The sequence below is a fragment of the Brachionichthys hirsutus genome, chromosome 2, assembly GCF_040956055.1.
Source record: "Brachionichthys hirsutus isolate HB-005 chromosome 2, CSIRO-AGI_Bhir_v1, whole genome shotgun sequence".
Taxonomy (NCBI): domain Eukaryota; kingdom Metazoa; phylum Chordata; class Actinopteri; order Lophiiformes; family Brachionichthyidae; genus Brachionichthys; species Brachionichthys hirsutus.
In genome coordinates, this window is record NC_090898.1 from 7,943,177 (window position 1) to 7,956,926 (window position 13,750).

Sequence of the window (13,750 nt, forward strand, 5' to 3'; positions counted from 1 at the left end):
ATCTGTTTGCCATGGGAAACCCTAGCTGGAGCATAGAAGGCCCCCCGACGACGTAGCTCTTGGGATCATTCGGGCGCTCAAACTCCCTAACCACAATAAGGTCGCAGTTCAAGGGGGAGAACAGACTAGTGCTTGTCAAAAAGTATTAGCAATGGTAAATTCAATGGGTGATACTTCAAATACAAAATTTACTCGAACACTCATGCAAGACCAAGCTACTATCTGGCAGAATTAATCAATGGCTTCTGCTTACAAATGACAGAGAGTCAAACTGTAAAACTAAACAAGAGATCTGTAATGTTCTTAAAGAATTGAAGTACATCGACGGTGTACAACCCTCAAACAGAAGGATGCTATCAAGAACACAAAGCCTTCCAAAGGTAGAACTGTGATGTCTAAGTTTATGAAAGTGTACGTGTAAAGGTACAATTACGATATAAAGTGTGCGACTCTCCCTCCTTCCTTGCACGGCACAGCGCTGTTACAGAAATACTGTATATCATTTAGTGTGTGTATCTGTATAGCAATTAAAAGTGTGTTTTCCCCCATTGTTATTAGCATTGATTTGAGTGTTTTTAAGCGGCCGGAACAGATAAAACGTTTTTTACAGTTGTGGACTAAATGTGAAACATGCAGTGGCATTCTCTGAGCGGCATAAGGTAACTGAACTTACAGGACAAGGACAATCATTTTCAAATCTTGCAATAAAAATAATGCTTCCAGTGAGGTTCCAACAATATTTTATTGACATTACTTTGCTTTTCAAAGACTATCTGTGCATGTGAGTATTGCTGAGATGTTCTCAAGACAAGCAGTAAAGCCCAATGTAGTAAAAATATTAATGGAAGGTTCGTTTTCTGGATGAATTTGGCAGTAGATGGGGAGACCCATAGAGCTCATCCTGTGGACCAGAGCCAGAGTCAGGGCCCTGAAGCAACCGGTCCTTCTGTTCTCCGGCAGGGTGAAGGCCATCCTAAGCTGAGATAACTCATCAGACAGCATCCAAGACACAGGCTGGCCATTTTCATTCATCACACACTGGTTTGGCAGGTGGCGAAGACAAGCTCGTATGTAGTTGATGCTGTCCTGACTGCCTCCATAAGTCAAGTGTTTGTCCACAAGCTCAGCATGGGACTCGTCAAGAATGGAAACTGGCAGTGGGAACTCTTCCCTGATCCACAGGGGACAATGCAAACATTTAAATATTGATCAAGAAAATATGCATCATATTTTGTAATCTCACTCATTAGCTGCAAATAATGCCGCTACCAAACTAAGGCTAGGAACACACTTCAGACTCACTTTTGCTTGCCAATATTCTCTGGGTCTTGGTGGATGAAGGTATTGTAAACTCTTCTCTCTGTGATTTTGAGTCCATGGAGCGAGGCGAGTTCCACAATGAGAGGACGGAGTTGGGCTGGTACGTCTTTCAGAGATGCAAAAGAAAAGCATGCATTTAATTAAATTTAATTAATTAATGCCGCCATTTAGAGGTTAAACTTGAAGCAACTGAGCTTCTGATTAGGGTTTGACTGAACCTTGAAGGTGTGACCTTGTGTTAACCACCTCAGAATAAAATTATTATCTATCCACCAGTGAGTTAGAACAGAAGAACACCCTAAATAAAAGTGTTTCAGATTCATGGATTTCATTCTACCTCTGAACGTAAGTCCGCTTCTCCAGTTTATGGTTCTCTTATCCAGGAGCAGTCTTCTCAGAGATTCTGGGTTTGTGGTGTAAAAGGTGCACATGTCATGAATATCTGGACAGCTGCTGCTGCTGAAACGCTTCACAGGCAGATGTAAACATCATCACACCGCTGTAGAGGAACCGGTCAGGTATGCGTCTCTGAATGCTTTACGTTTTGTTGATGATAATAAATGACAGTGTTGAATGTAGGCCAGGAGTCAACACAAAGCTCCCCGTGAAGCAAATTGTTTTGTAGGATATGCATCACTCCTCCGAGAACCTGGAATGCAGAACAGAAAATGGCACAGAAAGACAAAGTAACAAGCTGTGCACCGTCTCTGCAGATAAGAATTACACGCGTATAACCAGGGACCACATGCAGTCTAGTGGAGCATGAATCAACAATCATCATGCAATAGTCACAGTTCCCATTATACATCATTAAAAGTCATCTTCTGGCTTACTAACACATAAACATTAATGTGTCATAAAATATAAAGCAGCCTTACACTGATGGAGTGTGGTAGCTCTCTTTGAAGCATGTCTTTCATCAAGATGATGTGCTTTAAGTCTTTCAGGATGATCATTTTCGGGGGTTTCAGTATAAACCCGTCTCCACCTTGAATCTGTTCAGAGTAAAGTGCAATTTAGCTGGTTTACGCTTAACTGGACATTCACTTTTCTAGCCTCTTTGTTTAAGAAATAAACGGAGGCAATTACAAAAAATGAAATTTATACATTACTCAAAAAAATAAACCTGTAAACTAGCAAAAATGAGTTACAAAAACATATACGTCTTTGGAGAGCTTCTTTACCAAGGGGAAAATGCCAACTGAGGAGCCTATGACCTCCAAGAAAATAACACTTCTTTTAACAAACAATACCAGGAGTCATACTTGAAATGCAGGTTAACGACAGGACAAGCCTGGCTCCAGGGTGGGGCCATGGCTGTGCGATACAGAGCGATGTCACGACCCTTGATTTCTTTTCTAGATCTGGATTTTTAACCGCTCCTAGTCTGACCAGTCACCCAGGATCTGTTTGTGTCACGAACCAAGGCAGGTGAGAACCCAAATGCACGACAGTAGAGTGGGAATCTGTAATCTGTAGAGTGGGTAACTCCCTTATCCAAAAACATAGCTTTATTTCCAGTTACCAGGGAGTCCGTCCAGATCAGCAGACAAAGCAGGGCAGGCACAGAGACAGTTCCAGGGATCAGGCAAAGGTCATACACCGGGCAGTCAGGACAATCAGGCAGACAAATTTCAAGGAGCAGGCGAGTAAACAGAATCCGGGAATCAGTCAGGGTCAATGCACAGGAGGTTGATCTGTAACGCTTGAAAGTAGAGATCATCGATAACAATCTGGCAGGGGTGTGGTGTCTGAGTTGAGTATATGTAGAGACAGGGCTGATGGGAGATGTGTTGCAGGTGTTGACAGGAGCACAGGAATTAACTGATTGCAGTAGATGGATCCGAGAAGACAGGGGAAGTTAATGTGGAAATGACACAGGCCCTCCTCAAGCTGTGACAGCTTGCTATGGGAGACCCTACCTGGAGCATAGAAGCCCCCCCCCCCCCCCGACGACGTAGCTCTTGGGATCATTCGGGCGCTCAAACTCCCCAACCACAACTAGAAAACGACAATCAGAGATTGCAGACCTTCGCCTCCAATAGACTATTCGATCTTGTGAGACAGTAAATAGGGCTTCCGGATCAGAGGGGCCAAACCTGCTCTAGCTTGCTGCTCCGGAATGTACTACAAGCCATCTTCTGGACTCTTTTTCCCATCATGCCATTTGTGTCCCTCCCTCTTAAAGTGGCAGTTTACAGCACAGGCACAATACCAGATGTAAAAATAATTCTAGAATCTGGATCCAGATCCGGATCAACGCCATTCTCGGGGAGGACCGAGCCACGGACAGAACCTTGCTTGTGTAAAATTTTCAAGTTGATTGGGTTACTAGTTTTTGACTTATGCGCTCGGACAGACAAACAAACAGACAGACAGACAGACAAACAAACAAACGCACCCAATTGCAATACCCTCGCCTCCTCTTCGGCGAGGGTAATAAGGTCGCAGTTCAAGGAGAAGAACAGACTAGTGCTTGTCAAAAAGTATTAGCAATGGTAAATTCATGTTCTGTGATATCAAAAAGGGCCAAAAGTCTGGATATATTTCATCTTCTGAGAGCACAAATATAGCATACTAAATAAAGGAGTGCCTGAAATACAACCTTATCAGTGGATTGCCAATTTTACAGGGTTTTTCATGCCATCCAAACACTCTTTTTGTTCTAACAATTTTATAACACTTGTATTTATTTTGAGTGCAATTCATTTTTAACCAATTAGACAGAATTCAGTTCAACAGAATTTAAGACAAATAAGAACTAGAAAAAGACAATCAGAGATTGCAGACCCTCGCCTCCAAAAGACTATTCGATCTTGTGAGATAGTAAACAGGGCTTCCGGAACAGAGGGGCCAAACCTGCTCTAGCTTGCTGCTCCGGAACGTACTACAAGACTCCTTCTGGACTCTTTTTCCCATCATGCCATCCGTGTCCCTCCCTCTTAAAGTGGCAGTTTACAGCACAGGCACGATTCCAGATGTAAAAATAATTCTAGAATCTGGATCCAGATCCGGATCAACGACATTCTCGGGGAGGGCCGAGCCACGGACAGAACCTTGCTTGTGTAAACATTTCAAGTCGATTGGGTTACTAGTTTTTGACTTATGCGCTCGGACAGACAAACAGACAAACAAACAAACAAACAAACAGACAGACAAACAAACGCACCCAATTGCAATACCCTCGCCTCCTCTTCGGCGAGGGTAACAACGCCCCCCCCCCCCCCATCCTGTAGATACTGGACTAGCTCTCTGTCCCAATGGTCCAATCTTACCTTATAACTATAATACTGAGGTGTATTTAAGATAGCTTCAAGACGATTAGCCTGGCTGAAGCTGAGAAATAAAATATACAACTTGAAAGCCAGAGAAGAGCCGAGTGTCCTAATTTGCTATTTTCCTGATGGAAAAATTAAGGAATTATGACATACAAAGCACATGATAAATACTTGAAGTCCTTCATACACATATGAAAGTTATGAATGAAGTAGATCATCTACAGTAGATGTTAAAGATCAATTCTACATAAATACAATCCTCAAAGCTCCTTCAAAATGTATTTAAAGATCCTGTTTGCAGTCAATTGCTGTCCACATCTTTTAGTTAATCCAGCTACATACTCACTTTGCCGTTTTTTAGAATCTTTTGAGGTGTACAGGACTCCTGGTGTGTTGCAATCCTTAAGCCTGGTTCTTAAGGAGCTGAATGTGGACTCCAGAAAGCAGAGATGGAGAATCAGGAAACATTTTTAACAATTTACTTCCTGAACTAAAAGTAAAACAGTACTCTGGAAAGCATTCAATCAATAATGCAAACGGCAAAATAAAATAAAATAAAAGTAAAGCTGGTGTACATAAATAACAAATACCGAAATACCCAGCCGAGCATAAAATGCTAATACAACCGACTAAATAGCTGGCGGGAAGGAGTCGGAGAAAATTGAACAATAACACACTGCCAAACAAAACCTAAACCAAAGCTGTCGAGAACACACGGCCACGAGAGCTGAAAAAACATACACGTAGACACAGGAGCAAGAGGGCAGACGAGATGGCAAGCATAAATTCCAAAGAATGATCTGGTGCCAGGGCAGGACCTAACATGCATAACAGTAATGAGGGAGAAAGAGCAGTTGTGGCTCGTGCTCTGCCAACTCGCGCAGAACAAACCAAACAGGAACTAAATTCAAACATGGGTGGAGTTTGAAATTTGTGCCAGGGGGGGGGGGGGGGCAAACAACTGTTTTTATTTGACATGAGTTCAGTAACATCACGGCACACATCGCAATGTCCCATGACTGCTCCAAAATGAATTTATCACAAAAACAAACAAAATTGAATTTAGATTTGTTTATTGCTGTCATTCCATGTGTTATATTATACAAAGTATGTGTTAATATATACAATGGCGTTGCTAGGGTCTCTTGGGGCTGGCTCGAAGCAAGAAATCCCTGGGGAGTGCACCCAGCAAAAAAAGAAAACTTTTTGCATATTAAAATGCACAATAAATAAGTAAAGTATGTATAAGGCCAATCAAAAAAAATAAAGTTGGCACAATATCTATAAAACAACAGTGTAAATAAATAACGACAAATAAAATAAATGGTACAAAATTAGGCTTGGTTAGTGCAAAATTCACAGTGGAATGGCAGTGGCATAACATTGGACTTTGTTGGCGCTAAATGTCTTAATCTTACTTAGACACTGAATTATTCTTGATCATTATTAAAACAAAATCTGAACAAATAATTATGCTTTGATGTCTCGTCACTACTGTCTAGGAGAGGTAACTGTGACGTTTTTAACGGGGTTGTTTAATACAATCCTCGAGGGGAATAAGATGCCAGAGGAATGGAGAAGTGTGTTGGTGCCCATTTTCAAGAAGAAGGGAGAGTTCTGGAAACTATAGTGGGATAAAGCTAAAGAGTCATACGATGAAGATATGGGAAAAGGTGGTTGAGGCTAGACTAAGGACAGAAGTAAGTATTTAAGTATAGAGGACTTCAGGTACCTCAGGTCAACAATGATGGATAGAATGAGGAAAGGAAGTGAAGAACCGCATGCAGGCAGGCTGGAACGGGTGGATGAAAGTATCAGGTGTGCTCTGTGATAGGAGAATCAGCGAGGATGAAGGGAAACGTGTACAAGACGGTGGTGAGGCCAGCCATGATGGACGGCTTAGAGACAGTGAGGAAAAGGCAGGAGGCGGAGCTAGAAGTGGATATGAAGATGCTGAGGTTCTCCTTTGGAGTGACCGGGTTGGATAGGATTAGAAATGAGAAAACAAGAGGGACAGTGAAGGTTAGATGTTTTGGAGATCAGGCCAGAGAGTAGTAATAGTAATAGTAACCATTGCTGCTGCCATCCATTGAAAGTCTGTTTCTGCTAAGCTGAACTGGTGCAGCAGCTTCAAACAATCAAAAACTCGGATTCCTTGATATGTGTGTGTAAATGCAAGCACCACTAGATGGAGGGATTGTGTCCAAAAATCATCCCATTTTGGAACTGGCATGTGTTTACATTCTGCCCTTGACCCGACTAATGAGAGAATAGCGAGGTGAAGCGGTGTGAGTAGCCAGGTAACGCACAGTCTACTAGGACATGTTAAAGTGTCTCAGAATGCCATTACTGCGAATGGTGCAGGCGATGTGAAGGATATGGTGGCAGGGTCATTGTGCCTGTCACAGAGCAGGGAGGAGAGAACAGATGCCGAATGGTGCAGTGGATCCGCCGGAACGTCGAACGTGCAGGGTTTGACGCCGCGCTCTGAGCCGATGGCTGGCAATATTTTGCATATCTATGATCCTTACCAAAAGTGATTGATGTGGACAGCCTTATTTGGCAAATTCCCCAACAGTCACAGTCGCGTCTTTGTGTGAATTTTCCAGATTCAGCAATATGTTCCAGCAGAGGTGTATTTCACAAGGGTGGGTAATCGGGGAGAAAACCCTTGATATAACCCACAAACTTTTGATGAGATTAAAACAGGTAAGCACACACACACTCACACCTTGACTCATTGGGCTCAGGATTCATATAAAGTGCATGCAAAATCAAATTTTGCACCAGAAGACAAAATAACTAAATCCATAATAATAAATAAAATCAACTGGGGGCACATGCAGAAAAAAAAGGCATGCAACAACAAAATAAACTTGTGCAGTGAGAAGCACAGAGTACCGTCCTGCTGCAGCAGCCAAGATACTGAGAGCTAAAATGCATAGAGACACTGCCCTGCAAAATGTCATCACTGAAAACTGGGAAAGGAAACCACAAAGTCTATTTTGTGCAGCAAAGGCATTGCAGACCAGAGAAGTTCAACCTCATTGGCTGACCACGTGATGGATGATCTCACTCTCGACTAGTGCAACGTGCAAAAGACAAATTTGTTTGGTAAAGACATTTCTATATTTTAGTGCACTGCAGAATAGTGCCAGTGGAGCAATGCATCTTGGGTAAGTAAATGAAGGTATGCAGGACACTTTAAAAAAATGTACCTGTGAAAGTTCTAACATGGGTGAGGGTTGAGGTAGTAACATTTGGATAGTGACATCCACTCAATAACTGGTTACCGGTTGCTTGTCAAAACATGTCGTTTTGTGCTGTGTTGGCATATTTTGCTGAAATATGATTCTTGACTTATTTTAAAAACACAAAAAATTGAACAAATGTATTAACTCTATTGACGCAGTATCCTTCTGATCTGTCATTTTCTGATTTCTTAAATCCTTTCTTGATTTTCCATTGTACCTATAGGAAATAAATGATCGAGTAGATATGCATTCTTTGCAATCCATTGCAAGAAAAATTCAGGTGCTTTCAATGGAAATTAAATTTCAGCACTATTGTGACAAGTGTTACATCAAACGAGAGGAGCGCCTCTCTGTGGAGTGAACTGTTCCTCGCTAAGGTGCAGACACGCTCATATCTCACAGCAGCTTTTACTGTAGAGTGAAAATGAATAAAAGGGGTTGGAGTGTGTGCATGCAGGGGGGGTCCTTTGCCCTGATGATTCTCGGGAGGGTGGGCTTGCAGAGGAGGACAGAGAGGAGAGGAGGGGGGGGCAGACTGAGGATGTGCACACACACTGACCCTGGAGGCTGCGTTCCCCTTTAAAAGTCCCATCCCACTCAGATGCGCAGAGCTCATGCAGGATCTGCTGCGGCAGTGGGGGAACACTGCTGAGCTGTGCAGTTTATGCTGCCAGCAAGCAGTGAGCAATGAGGAGGGGGGGGGGGGAGCGAGCGTGTACAGGAGGAGGAGGAGGAGAAGTGAGGGAGAAAGAGTGCAAACAATGTCATTCTGTTCAGGAGGCAATGCAGCAGTCAACTTTGCCGCGCCATGAGGGCACATCACCAGCAAACGTTAGGCTCAGACTGAGTGCAGAGAAGTTTTCCTCCTCTCTGCCCAGACAGCGATGCAACCTGAGACTCACCCGTAGGTATGCCTTTATTTCCTCTCTTATCGTATCTTGCTTTCGACCTTGTCTCCTTGCGTGTCTTTGCGTAGAACAGTATACCTCTCATAATCAGGCTTACTGGAGTTGATATACGTACAGTATGTCAGTGCAGTGATGAAGCCCCTTGGCTGCTTCCGTCTCATCGGCGTCAGCCTCCTCTGCACCAGTGACAACCGGGCAGCAGCCAGAAAGCCAGACAGCAGTCGAGCTCATTGCTCCCTCATCCATGTTTAACGCGTGGTACAAGCTGCAAATAGCAGCCGGCGTGTCAGGTAGCAGCTGGTTGAGAGGATTCTTCATTTGAAATAATGAGGGGGAAAAAACGACAACAGGATGGATGGAAAGAGAAACAGACTTTAATTTTTGCCGACTTAGCTTTAAGAAGAGGACGGCGTTCTACTTTTCCCTGCTAGTTGAGGGTTTATGTTTTGCGCCAGTTGTTTATTTATTAGTTATTAGTGTCCTGCTAACAAGGATCTATTGTGCCAATGGTCCCGCGCTGTTAATGCCTGTCTGCTGAGATGTAAAAATGAGAATGGCGCTACGGTGGCCTGCATGGGACAGGGGAGCTGTGGTGCAGTCTGGAAGTTATCCTCTGCCTACTGACACTTTTCTACTATCCTGCAAGTAGATAGCAGGATAGGCAGCAAATATTTGACATACTTTTCAGAGAGAGTTTAGCACAAACTGCATGGGAGAAAGTCCTGAGGGGTTTGTGCCCTGGATGAACGCAAAAAGAAAAGGTTTTGAAGGGTAGAGTCACTTTATGCTTTCAGTTTATGCTTGAATGTCTGTTCAAAGATGAAGTGAACATAGTTTGCGGGTGAATAAAAGCCTCTTTGTAAAGTGAGACAATGTTCAGAATTGTGCTGGTCGTCGTGTCTGAGAGGGGTGGACGGCTCAGTCAGCTCTGGGTTCAGCTTCGGTAACCGTGCTAAGACCTTGAAAAAGCAGGCCGTGCGGTGTCAGCTGACTTTCTGTAACAGCAAACTGTGCTCGAAGTCAGCGCCGTGTCTGCAGCCTGATATCATCGCAGAGCATCTGCAGTTCCCCAGCACACACTTCCACTGAGGGCGAGTGCTGCACCGCCAGCAAAGGAAATTGCCGCACTCACCTGACGTCCCTTGCACCTCATTTCTACCCCCCCCCCCCACCTTCCACCCTCCTTCCTCATCTCCGATTTCTTTACTGTAGCGTCTTGCAGTGGTACAGTTTCCCAGTACTGTGCCTCAGTAGCAAGCTTTGCACCTCTGTGATGCTGACCCCCCCCCCCCCTCCTTACAAGCGGTAAAGACGCATGCAGCACATGCTCTCAACGTCCTCCTCGAGCAATTTGCCTGCGTGAATAGAAAGGGCGAAACCAGAGAGGGAGAGACAAAACCCAAGAGCTAGTGAGCCAGCAGCAATCCTGCAGTGTCCTGCAGCAGCTGAGTTTGTGCAGTGGCTGTGCTGGTCTAAAAGCACACACACACACACACACACACACACACACAGGACTATCATTCTTGTCATGTTTGTGGTAAATGCGAGCAATGCCATCTCAATCTGGACCAGATTATGGTGAGTTTAGAGCTGAACATTCTGCTCGTGGGATTCCACAGGGAGGCAATAGTGAGATTAGGTGCAGGGTACCCCCCCCTCACTGGTGCATTGTCCCGTTCCAGCACTCCAGTTCCGATGATGTAATCAATGCAGCAAGCTTTGAACTTGCCCCCCCCCCCCCACACCTCCCTCCCTCCCAACACAGATGCAAGTGTGAGGCCTTAACTGCATTCTCTGTCCCAGGTAGGAACCTGGAAAAAAAAACTTAAGACTTTGTTATTAAAGTGCCAAAAATAATCTTCTCCTCTGTGCGGGCTGCTTCACTGAATTTGTGCACTGCAACTAAACGCACGCTCCTATACTCGTGCTTTCATGATTTAAAATCAACTCATCAAAACGATTGCAGGTTCAGAACCTTGCTGAACCGCAAGCACCACTAAAGATGAATTAAATCAGCCATCTGTGGACCGATCTGTTACTCTTTTTTTTTTTTTAAGTGTTTCATTTCTTCTTTCTTTCAAAGTTTCTCTAGTTAGTTGCAGCTGATGAAAATGCAAACCGGTAACAGTGATGTGACTCTTTTCTCCTTAAGGTCCGTTGGTCGGTTCATAGAATGCACGGGTTTCATACAGTGTGGCGCTCAGGAGATGTTCAGGCAGCCAGACGGAGATTCCATATTGTAGCAGGTGAGTTTTGCTGAGCTGGTTCCTGCCACTGCAGCCAGAATCTGCCTCGTGATCAACTTCTACTTCAAACAGCAACCAACTAGCATCACCCTTTAAAAAACAAAAAACCCAGGAAGCATCAGAGCAGCTCTGCACAAATAGCACGAGTGAGGGAGGACGATTCTGCACATCTGAAATTACATCTATCTAATTCATCAGATATATTTAATCCAGACTGCTACCAGGGCAAAGTGCAATAGTTACCATGGTATAGTGGCCACAACAGAGGTTACCTGTACGTCTGTGACAATGCCTTCATTACAGACAGCACACGACCAAACAAAATCATTTATTACATCTTTAGTCTAATATTGAACTGGTGTTCCTCGCCAAAAATGATCAGTTATTAGAAATGAATGAACAAGACTGCAGTTGGTGGAGAAGAGGATATAATAGAGCACACTCAAACATGACGGTCGCACACGCACGCACACACACACACACACACACACACACACACACACACACACAATTATTTGAAGGAGCTCATGTCAATGTGCCTACAGAACATATCTAACGTTCAAAAGAACTTCAGATGCTAAAAGGATGAAACATGGCTTTAGTTGATAAAGCATGTCTTATCGTGGAGTTAACACGGATGCTAGTACGGAGCATTTTTATTTTTTGTGGTATCATTTATGACCTCCAGGATTCATTTGGGAGACGCACCGGATAAGAAGCGGCCACGGCTGTAATTAACACAAATCACTGATGACTTTTGCTGTTTTTTTCAATTGCGCTGCGTAAAAGCGAAATCAGGACAACACATTATCAGCTGTAAAAAATGAATACTCTACATAGCTAAGATATCATTCTTACACAGACTCCTTCAGTATCAAATAGTCAATTGCCTTTGACAAGAGGTAAAGGCAAGACTAAGCTCCTCCCACATAGAGAAAGGCCAAAAAGAGAGACTCTGAGCCTGTTTCACTGCGTGAAGGAAGACTGGTTAGAAACACTGGGTCCAGCGTCTGCACACATCACAATGGAAACACCGGAAGTGACGTGTTTGATTCGAATCTTTGGCCCTTCTTCAGCAATTATAAAGAGAAACATCGCTCGGTCCATCATCCCCCGTCTATCATTGCTATCAATTAGAGGCAGGTACATGGTCCAAATCTAAGGATGTCCTTGTGATTATTACCACCATAAATAGTGAATTTATCATTTACTTTACGATGAATTAAATACGCAGGACTTTCAACGGAAACAAGACCGCAAGGTGCTTTTATTGAAATGCTCCTCTTAGGCAGGGTGTTTGACTGTACTGCTTAGACTGCTCCAACATTCTATCTAATAAATATATTCTTCACCATCATCATCAAAGTGGTTTCCACTGAATTTGAATCAGAACTTCTCACAAACCTTCAGTCCTCTATACTTAAACACCCTCTATTGTGGCGTATATAAAATTAATCCAAACGCCACGGTGGGCTAAGTCGAAGGGGTTAAAACATCGACGACGCGCACGCAGTACTTTGCACAGGCCTTGACGGATTTATTCTGCTCCAGCACGCAGAGATAGCAGATTGAGGACTTACGTTGGCTGTTGTATCGGTTGACGGTAAATACCTCATTGAGCCAGTGCAATCCGTCGTTGTTCCCGTCGCGTCTATCCTGCGTTTTAATGCGGTCAACAAAAAGTTTCTCCTCACGCTCACCCCACCACCATAACACCAACACAGCACAGGTGCGCACACAAATAAAGCCTCCACTCCAGCTGTGCCACGCCCCAATCACCGTGGCGTGGATGCGCACACACCCAGCACGCGCACGCACCCAGCGCGCGCACACACCCAGCGCGCGCACACACCCAGCGTGCGCACATTGGCTCTTACACCCTCTAATTGTTCATGCGTCTGAGCAAACACACAAACTCCCTGAGCAGTCCCTTGGACAACTTTGAGCAACATCATAATAATACATTTTATTTTAAACGCACTTTACCTTTGAAAGCAAATCTCAAAGTGAACAATAGTATAAAAATAAATAACATAAAAACAAGTGATACAAATCAACAAATAAAACAGGTAAAATGAACACGCAGAGGATGTGTGTACTGTGGTACCGAGAGAGTCCTGAAACTCCGATCACAATGGCGTCTATTAGCTGCGTAAAAACATGTGAATCTCATCATTAGCCGGAGCAGCCAGTCACCGGCCACTCTCTGACTCAGTGGGAAATAGCACGGAATGATTTAATACGTGTTTGTTATTTTCAATTTAGGTGGGATTTTTTTTTTTGTGCGCAACGTAGATTTTCGCTGCGCGAAGACCGTATCAGCTGTGCGTAATTACGCAGGAGCGCACCTTAGAGGGAACGTTGGTCATATACCTCCAAAACACTGAAGTTGAAATATCTGTCATATCAATCTCCATCATGTTTCAAATAAGTATAAGTAGTAAAAGGACAACAAAATGTAAGTGTTGACGGTGAGTCTCAGAATTCAGACACAGCTGCTGCTTCAGATTGACTTTATTGCTTTTGTGTTGGAACGGAAATCAAAACGTGGAAATCAATTATGAATTAATGCCTGCTATAACAGCAGCTGACCACTAGATGTCACCGGTGGGGGCCTTTATTTGAGGCTTCAAATCTTTTTTCGGTACAATCAGGAAGAACCTCGAAAGCGTCACGAGGTTCATCTGCCCATCTCTAATTATCACATTTTTAAAATGCATTTCTCAATCTTCAGCTTTTTTACC

General features: G+C 43.8%; 1 protein-coding gene across 5 annotated transcripts; it reads right to left on the minus strand.

Annotated features, from left to right (window-relative positions):
* Positions 1-723: 723 nt before the first annotated feature.
* On the minus strand, positions 724-12,726 carry LOC137903951 (glycine N-acyltransferase-like). Of its 5 annotated transcripts, none has more exons than XR_011105792.1 (6): positions 4,945-5,385; positions 2,846-3,025; positions 2,199-2,315; positions 1,658-1,969; positions 1,303-1,426; positions 724-1,171 (listed from the first exon to the last, which is right to left on the minus strand). XR_011105792.1 is itself a non-coding variant. In XM_068748127.1 (6 exons), exons 1-6 carry the CDS (start codon positions 12,620-12,622, stop codon positions 763-765), a joined length of 924 nt encoding a protein of 307 aa, XP_068604228.1. In that variant the 5' UTR covers positions 12,623-12,692; the 3' UTR covers positions 724-762. The 5 variants fall into 5 exon arrangements, 1 of the variants encoding a protein (XP_068604228.1); XR_011105793.1 differs by lacking the exon at positions 2,846-3,025 and having other exon boundaries at positions 4,945-5,021; positions 5,340-5,381; XM_068748127.1 differs by lacking the exons at positions 2,846-3,025; positions 4,945-5,385 and adding an exon at positions 12,587-12,692 and having other exon boundaries at positions 1,658-1,787; positions 1,862-1,969.
* Positions 12,727-13,750: the final 1,024 nt, after the last annotated feature.